At 56.0% G+C, this 8,734-nt stretch overlaps 2 protein-coding genes and 1 long non-coding RNA gene across 3 annotated transcripts in view; 1 reads left to right on the top strand and 2 right to left on the bottom strand.

Annotated features, from left to right (window-relative positions):
- Positions 1-833, top strand: part of CYREN (cell cycle regulator of NHEJ) — a 1,395-nt gene extending 562 nt beyond the window's left edge. Inside the window, exons 2-3 of the mRNA XM_026076121.1 lie at positions 73-139; positions 359-833. Of these exons, the coding sequence (XP_025931906.1) occupies positions 73-139; positions 359-586 (295 nt within the window). The 3' untranslated portion in view covers positions 587-833. The remainder of the gene's footprint in view (positions 1-72; positions 140-358) is intronic.
- A 441-nt stretch (positions 834-1,274) lies between these two features.
- On the bottom strand, positions 1,275-3,187 carry TMEM140 (transmembrane protein 140). Its single transcript, XM_026076115.1, has 2 exons — positions 3,184-3,187; positions 1,275-2,893 (listed from the first exon to the last, which is right to left on the bottom strand). Exons 1-2 carry the CDS (start codon positions 3,185-3,187, stop codon positions 2,253-2,255), a joined length of 645 nt encoding a protein of 214 aa, XP_025931900.1. The 3' UTR covers positions 1,275-2,252.
- Positions 3,188-4,074: 887 nt separating this feature from the next.
- LOC112971062 lies at positions 4,075-7,061 on the bottom strand. The gene is made up of 3 exons (XR_003255242.1): positions 6,933-7,061; positions 4,850-4,941; positions 4,075-4,255 (listed from the first exon to the last, which is right to left on the bottom strand). It is a non-coding gene; the product is annotated as an uncharacterized LOC112971062 (long non-coding RNA).
- Positions 7,062-8,734: the final 1,673 nt, after the last annotated feature.

Raw genomic sequence — 8,734 nt, 5'->3', positions numbered from 1 at the left:
GTAAAGCCCCCTGGCCGCGCCCGGGGCCGCGGCGGCCGGGACCTCCGCTGAGCGTCTCCCCTCGCTCCCCAGGGCGGCGACCGTCTACTGCATGAACGAGGCGGAGCTGGTGGACGTGGCCCTGGGGACGCTGGCCGAGGTGAGCCCGGCGGCGGGATCCCGCGGGGGGGGCGGCCCCGGCCCCTCTCCCCGCGGCTGCCAGGGGCCAGCTGGAGCAGGGGGGGCTCCGCTCCCCGACCACCCGCCTCGGAGGCGGCCGCAGTGTCCCGCGGCAGGGTGGGCTCTGCCCCCGGTTATTCGTGGTGCTCCCAGGAATGAGGGTGTTGACAGCAGGGTCCGGCTGTTTTCCTTTGGTCAGAAGTTGCAACGGGAGGAAGCTGAGGAGAAGGCCTGGTATGGAAGTGAAGAGGAGCAGGAGCTCCCGCCAACGCTGAGCACTCCTGCCGGCAGCGCAGGCAGCGCAGAGGAGGGCAGCGACTGCAATCCGGGTCTGCCATCCCCTCTGGGCGCTGGTGCAGAGAAGACAGGTGGGGAGGACTCAGGGGACGATGTTCTGAAATACGTTAGGGAGATCTTTTTCAGCTAATGCTTCTCTTCCCCGTGTCCGCAGGCAGCTGGGGCAGTGTGGGTGAGGCCTGGGGGTGGCTGTGTGTTGGCTGCGGGCTATGACCTCTCACTGCAGGGCTGGGAGGAGGTCTGTGCTGGCCAAGGGGAAGGGGGAGCTCTTTCCTTGCAGTGTGTGCTGGGACCAGCAGGGTTTGGTTCCAGGGAATGGCATGCTCATTTGTGTCTGACACTTCAGAGCACAGCTGGATTAAAGAGGATTAAAGAGGCTTCAGCTGCGAGTGTCCCTTTGCCGGGTGGATTTTGGGACAGGGATGGAGTGGGGACTCGCTGGCCGTGGCCTCCAGAACTGGATGGTTGTGGTTCAGCCTAAATGCTGGGGCCCTGGGGCTGTCACCTTGGGGCACCCCTCACCCTCCCCAGTGCTGCTACAGGATGGCCCTGGAGGTCACTTGGCTTCGCCATCCCTCCCTGACAGCTGCCATGCGGCCTGGCAGGCTGTGCCTGTCAGTCCTGGTGTTGAATTTGCCCCCAGCCCAGGGCAGGCCCCCCTCAACTGGGGGAGATGTGTGGGTGGGAACAGGCTGGTGGGGGAGAGGGACCATCCTGAGGGGGCTGCCCCTGCTGCAGGGTGTATGGGGCCTGGGAAGGGGTTGAGGGCTCCAGGCAAGCACTCAAGGGAGTAATGAACAGAACACACAAGGCCGGGGCAGGGTGCGAGAATCTTTATTGAAATGAGGAATCAGTCAAACATCAGCCGTGTCCCTGCCAAGACCCTGCAGAAGAAGAGATGAGAAGATGGGCCCTCGTGCACCCAGAGGGGACAGAGTGAAAAGCCAGCGCTGCCTCATGCGAGGTTACAAACGGCTTGGTGGCCAGCTGCTTCCATCCAGGACTGGTCTCTGCTGGTGTGTCTGATGCTGCTGGAGTACTGGGCTCAGTTGCATAGTGTCAGTGAGAGTCTGGGGATCTGCACCAAAATCCTCTGCTTCCTCATGGAAGCCTTCCTCATTATGGCTGTGTTCAGCAAATCATTAAAATGCCCTTCCAGGTGCCTTGCTGCTCCTGGGGTTGGACGTGGGCCACTTCACCCAAATGAACTACAAGCAGAGTCACCTTGTAAGTCCATGTTATTCCAGAGGACGAAGTGCAGGTGCTCCTGCTGAAGAAAGTGCTTTCCATTGCATGCCTGGGGCTTGTGCTGCTGTGATGGCAATGTGAAGGCAAAGTTCCTCACCCATGTTTGCTTCTAAGATGCCCCTGGTTATCCAGGAGGCGGAGAAGCAGCTGAGTCTCTTTGGGGAACTCCAAGAAAGCAAGCCTGTGTGGCTTCTCTGGCTGCCTACACTCAGGCTAGATACAGCCAGATGGACATAAATGCCTTGTGCTGGGTCTGATCTGTCCCCTTTGCTGTCCTCAAGGTCAGGGCCAGAAATGCTGTCGCTCTGGTGCTATGCCCCAGGCTGCAGTGTGTGTTATGTGCTGCCGTTCCCAGGAAGCTCCCACACTGTGCTGTGGGTGTTGGTGCCTGCTGCCCGTTCAGGAGTGCTGCCAATGTCTGGCTGGCAATCACAGCTGTTCATCAGAGCATGCCTGGGCATGAGCATCAGGACTAGGTTGCAAAAGCTGTAGTGCTATTATTATTATTTTAAATCAGGCAATTCATAGCTCTTGCATCTTCTCCACCTTCAAATTTCAATGGACATGGCCTCCTCAGGGAAAGGACTTTGGCATGGATACCTGTGTTTGGCCCAGCTGAGGTACATACTGGCAGTGAGAATCTGGAGCAGTAGCAGAGTCTGAGTCCCAAGCAGTGCCAGGAAGCCCCCAGTGAATTCAAAGGGGTGAATCCAATGTGAGGTCTGGAAGAGAAATGTACCCAGGCCTCCGGACAGTATCATCATCTTGATGACAAGTATGATGAGAATCACCTTCCAGTCCTTTGTGTCTTTCATGCACTTCACGTGTGCAACAAAAAGGGGATAGAAGATGCTGAAGACCAGGCAAGAGTACACGCAAACCCTAGCTAGCACTATTCCTGGGAGGCTGATGCCCATCACCTGCAGATGCCTGTACTCCAGGCACTGCAGCTCCCTGACTGTCTCGTTCCACAGGCAGAAGTTGTAAAAGCCGATGCGCTTGTTGGGAAGGTTGACCAGGTTTCCGGCTTCCCACAGCAGAGCATAAAGCATCAAGGCCAAGGCCCCTGCAGCCTCCAGGAAGGTCAGTGTGCAGAGCAGGTGCCCAGTACACCTCTGTTGCAGCAGGCCCATTCCTGTGCCCATGTGCTCTCTTGATACCACAGTAGAGCCTGCCGTGGGGACAGCAGCTGCAAGACAGGAAGGCAGGAGACCCCTTGGTTATTGCCTGTATGGCACGTGTCCCAAGGTGTTCTCTGCGCCTGTGTCACTGACTGCTCATGACTCTCCTTGCTCATGGAGTGGAAGCGCCTCAGTCTTGCCCCAAGGCCAAGGTGGCCCACCTGAACCCAGAGCCGTGCCAGTAGCTCCTGGACAGTGGCTTGGACAGGGGAGTGAGAGGTCTCTGTGCATTACCCTTCCCGCGCTCAGCCGACTGCTTGCTGCCTCCTGGAGTGAAAGGCCCTGGCACAGCCAGTACCCATCTCATCCCAGCATGCGGAGGGGCCTTGGCTCTGGGGGGAAGGATCAGACCAGAGCATCCCAAAGCCCTCCAGTGCCTCTGTTAAAACCTTACAGCCCAGCCTGGCAGGGTGGCTGAGTGCCCCACAATGGAGGAGAGCGGAGGGCTAGTACAGAGGGAGCCAGTTGGACAGCCCTGGCAGGTGGGCTGCAGTGCTCAGAGCCCCAGGCTCCGTGCCGGCAACATCCCACACACCGCCAGTCGCACCAGGGTGGAGGGGTTTGTTTCCTTTGGGGTGCAGCATGCCCAGGGAAAGCTGGAGTCTGCGCATAATCTCTGAGTAGGATGTGCATGTCCTACTGGGCTGCAGGAAGGGGCACTTTCGATCACAGCAAAGGTGGCTTAATCATGCCCTATCCATGGACCAGTGCTGAGAGGCAAGGGGATGAGCCCAGTGCTGTTCCCCAACCCCAAACACACCCTACACATGCCACGGTCTCACACTGGATGAAGCAGGCAAGGCAGCAAACCGGCCTCTGCGTGGTGATGGCAGGGAGGGGAACAAAACGCTGCTGTCTGGTAAAGATGGGGTTAAGAGCTATGCTGGAAAAATGCTTTTCTTTCAGTTCTGGTTCAGCAATGACATCCCTTGTGACCTTTGGACAAGTGAGCAAAATGCAGGCATGCACAGGTCAGAAGTGCAGGATACCCAGCTGTCTTGGGGTGCCCAGTGCCAACAGTGCTCCAGATTTCTGATGCCCACATCCCCCTGAAGCTTTCACATCCCCATGCATTTTTGGACATGGCAGGGCTGGTCACCCCTGTGCTGAGCCTATCTATGGTCCCTGCCAAGGCAGTGGGCAGGGCATCAGCTGTGACACCACAAAAGGGCCCTTGGATCCACTCACCGGCTCCTCACCCTCCTCTTGTGGGCCCGGCCCCAGGGAGACAGGTGCTGTGGAGTCAGATGGGCCTCGAGCCACCCTCCTGCTCGCTCCTCTCTCTGGCTGCTTGGCAAAACTGGCTCCCTGCTTCTCCTCTAGACACGTGGTTTGTCCTCAGCAGTGCTCCTGCAGGCTTCTGCTTCAAGCTGAAAAATAGGGATGTGGGATCAGGACAGGGAATCACTGGCTGCAGAGCCCCACAGCATCGACAGCTGTCTATCCTGGTCCGCTTGGAGACAAGGAGCTTGAAGACCTTTTTCTGAGGCTCTGCCCCCCTCCTCCCTTTGCCAAGCAATATCTCCTGTGTATCCTTTACCAGCGTTTCCCTAGAAGTACGCAACAGTAGCCCCACTAGGTCCACTCCACAGGCCATTACCCATGCTGTATCATCCCCAGGTCCCGGGTGTCGCAGGCCATCTTTCCCGCACTACGCTGCTTGCATTCTTGTCCCACAACTGCTTGTGGGTTTGGTTACAGCCTCCCTGGCTTTTCAGAGTGCCAGGAGAGACCCTGCTCACATCTGCACCCAGCACCTGGCTGCAGTGCTGGTGACTGGTCCTTCATCATCCCCCTCTCATTCCTGTCTCCCTGGATGCTGGGGATGGCTGCCTATGTTTAATGTGCACAGGGCTAAAGCTTCTCTGCCCCAAACATCCTTACTCCCACACTAACATAGCCAGCAGGAGCTGGAGAGGGTCACAGGATCCAGGCACCAGTCTGTCCCCATCCAGTAGCAATACCTCACTTCTTAGAACCTCCCTTGGAGACCTTCTTCACAACAGGCTTCTGGAAAGATCTGATGGCCGCATGGAGGATGTCCATTGCTCTAAACCTGCCATAAGGACACAAACAGACCAGGAAAATGTCAATACCTGTGCCTGGACCTTACTGCAGAATGGGACTTCCTGTATGTGTGAGTAGTTTGACCGCGGTTTGTCAGACCTCTCAACCCCGTCATCTCCCCTTGATTCGTCTGTCTTTATACCCACTCTCCTGCAGCCAGTCATTGCTGCCTTTCGTCTCCCTGTCCCTGCGAGGGATTGTGTCCTGCTCACCCATTGCTCTTGGCATCCTGTCTCGCAGCCCTCACAGGGAGTCCAAGAAGCACTTGGAGAGAGCTCTCAATTAGCTGACCAGGTCCGTAATGATTTCTGTCAGACTCAAAACTATGACCTGTAGTGCCCAGCCAGCTCCTGGTCCCTGCCGACCAACCAGCTGTTACTGTCATGTGTCTCCAGCCTGATTTCCAAAGAAGAAAGGCTTATAGAAACACAGGCTTTTGTTCAATCACCTCTGGTTGCCTTTTTCTTATCCACTCCGCCCAGACACAAAAGCAATTAGAAGTTGTCCTTGTTACACATGTTTACCAGAAAGGGAAGCAGAGAACTAAATTCCTGGAAGGTTCATGGAAGTATGTCGCAGGGGTAGAGGAGAGATGCCTTAAGACACCCTGTGCTGACAGAATGGCTGTTAAGTGATCTCTGCATTTATGATGCCCCAGAGAAATCCCAAGGTTTCTCTGCTCCCTCCTCTCCTTTGAGACCCAGACCTGTAAGAATGTACCTTCTTTCCCAGCAATGCCACGCCTTCACTCTTTACACTGGGTGAACTGGAGACAGATTTGCCTCTTGGCCTCCCGCTCCCTGCCCAGCCCAACATGTAATCCCTGTGCACAGGTATGGACTGTGACAGGGACAGAAAGCTGCTGGTGCTGGTGCCCGGTGCTAGCTGGGGCAGGGAGCACCAGCTGGCTTGGAGGCTGCGTCACCATTTGGCTACGAAAGCCAAGAACTGGTGCCCTGCCAGCAATGCAGCCTCAGACACAGCATTTGTGAGCTATGCGGCATGATTCGGAGCTCAGTTCGGAGACAGCCTGGATGGGAAGTGGGGGGTAAACAGGAAAGAGCCATCAGCCAGTGTCCAGCTGGGACCTTTCCCAGGCATCTGCAGCCCCTCTGCCTCAAAAGAGATGCCTGTGCCTTTGGACAGGAGAGTTTGCAGCTTTGCCTTAAAGGTGTAACAAAAAGCAGCCCCGGCATGGTGCAGTGAGCCCCAGTCTGGCTTCCCCCACCCTTGTTTTAGGGCAGGCATCATGAGAAACACTGAACGTCCCCATGGGAGCCTATGTCTCAGTCTCCAGGGCAGAGAGAGGCTCTGGGCGTGCATCCCGCCTGGGACGCCTGGGCTGAGCCGCCAGCTAAGCCCAGGGGCGAGGGCAGCAGTGGGATGGGAAGCCAGCACATAGCTCTGGCAAAGGGATCCAGCCTCAGGGAGGTGAGGGCCCGGGCCGAGGCCCCAAGGGTCACTCAGCAGGAATAAACAGCTGTGCAGAGCTGCGTGACCCAGCGGCAGCAGAGAGGCTGAGCACCAAGCGCAAGGGGAAGGGCAGTTTCTCTCCTGCTGAAAAGCTCCCAGAAGACTTGGCTTTCCTGCATTCCCCCCTCCCCGGCCACTGGGAAGGTTAATGCTGTGCAAGAGCAGTGGGAAAGGGAGGCAGCTCTGGACTTTTCAGCTCTCTGTTAGCCCACTCACCTCCTGCCAGGATCCCTTGGCTAAATCTCTCCTACTCTGTCAGGGATCTGCTCTCTCCCTGGCTGCAGGGAAATCACAGGTGACAAAGGGCTACCAATAAGCTGAAGTTTGGTGTCAAATGGAAAGCAGCCAGCAGCAGACAGATGGGGCCATTTGGGACTGCCCCGCAGCTGGAGAAGGACCTGCTCCCTCCCAGCCCTCCACCGCCAGCGGGGCCACCTCTTCCCGCAACGGCTCCCTAGGCGCAGTGAGATATTGAAAAGGTGGGGGACCCGGCGGGAGGGTACTCACAGGGTGGCCATCAGGCTGCGTGCTGTGTCCAGAGCTAAAACACACTGGTGAGGGCCAAGGCACAGTCCTGGCAAGCTGATCCCATCTGCTGACTGCATGTAGCAAATGCAGCCCTTGTTGTTGTCACGGACATCTAGCCCTGGTTTCTGTTTCTGTTTTGATGGCCATAGGGTCCTGGTGCTGTGCTCCTCCCTGCTACTGCGTCATCTGAATACGAACAAGAAAACAACCCGAGCAAGCCACCACAGTCCAAGCTGGGTGCAGTTTTGCACTTTCTTCTCCTAGCTGTTATAACTGATGTGAATAACTGACAGGGCTGAGTTCGCCTGGGAAAGTTTTGCTCCTGGAGTGGTTTGGGCGTCAGTGGGAGCTGAGACGTGTTTGTTTTGTCCTGGCACTTCTGTAGGGGAGACTGTCCTGTTCGACCCAGTTACAGCAGCACTATCAGAATTCACTGACGACTTTGTCCTTCCCCCACCTTTGAATATAGTTCCCCGTCCCTCTGCTTTCTGGCCCGCACTTCGCCTCGGCTCCCCTCCCTGCGGATGTGCCTATGCATACACAGTGCAGGAGAAACGGCGACCTACATGCTGCAACAGGAAACCTGCTCCCCCGAGGCCCTGCCTGAAGTGGACGAGCAGCCCTGGTTGTCATTTACCAGCGTATCAAAACCTGTGTGAATGGGCGTGTGTGCCTGTTGGCTTGCACAACTCCCACTCCTTGGTCCATTAAGCCGTGGGACCCCTTCTCTACTGGTAAGGGCTAAGAAAATCTCTCTGCTCAGGCAGCTGGTGCAAAAGTGAGTGTGACCAGCAAGGCTTTTCAAAGGCTACATTTCCCCTCAAAAAGCTGTCATGTGACTCAACCCATCGCTCCTCAGTGAGGTTAGCATATAGACAAGCACTGTGTATTCCCCACTGCCTCACGGCTCAGAAAAGAGACATCCAGAGCCCCTGGAACAGGCAAGCAAAGGTCATGCTTGCATCTCCAGCCTGCCTTTTTGAGTCCTTGGTGAATCACTGCAAAATGAGCAGAAATGAATACTAAGTTCAACAAAATGGGATATTTTAGCCTTGTGCCTGTCTCTAATTACTGACAGGAGTGTATGCAGTGGTGGTTTCTAGCATGCAGGGTGTTGAATGCTTTGATGGCTGCACTCTCCACAGCTTTTTTACTTGCAGAGGTGAAAAAGTGAAATGTCCTAAAATGCAAATTAATTTTTAACTTTTCTCTTTTTTTTTTGTAAGTTGCCAGTGGAGAGTGTCCTGGGCTGACCTGAGGCAGGAAGATGAAGTGAAATCCGACTCGTATGAGAGCGTGGAAAGGTAGGGTTGTGGCTGGGCTGTCCTGAGGAGGCAGGTAAGCCAAAGTTTTGAGCCAGAGGTCTGGAGAGTGTTGGTCTGGGAAAACACAGGTACCCTGGGCACATGCCTCCCTCATGACAGCAAGAGAAGCAGTGTTTCCAGCTGAGCTCAAACAGCAAACGTGCTCTAGCTCTGCCATCACCCCATTAATGTTTCCACAATCTGAGCGAAAAAGATAACGAGAAGCCATGGAGCCAAGGGGCATGGAAGAGGGGCTGTTTGCCCATGTGGAGTAGGGAATGAGGGAGAAAATCTTGGCGGCGAGGGGTTCTCCTGGCAGAGCATGGTTGCAGAGGTCCAACCTCCCCATATGCCCAGCCCTCCAGGCTTTAGGGGGAGGGCAGCTGTGACTGGGTGACTGTTCAAACCCCCCCATACCTCCAAGGCAATCCTAGCCATGACAAAAAGGCAGTGTCTTACCCAGAGGAAGGAGCCAGG

Source organism: Apteryx rowi, unplaced genomic scaffold, assembly GCF_003343035.1.
Source record: "Apteryx rowi isolate R43461 unplaced genomic scaffold, aptRow1 scaffold_426, whole genome shotgun sequence".
Taxonomy (NCBI): domain Eukaryota; kingdom Metazoa; phylum Chordata; class Aves; order Apterygiformes; family Apterygidae; genus Apteryx; species Apteryx rowi.
Note: the sequence above shows the minus strand (reverse complement) of the source record. Positions and strands in the feature narration are given on the sequence as shown.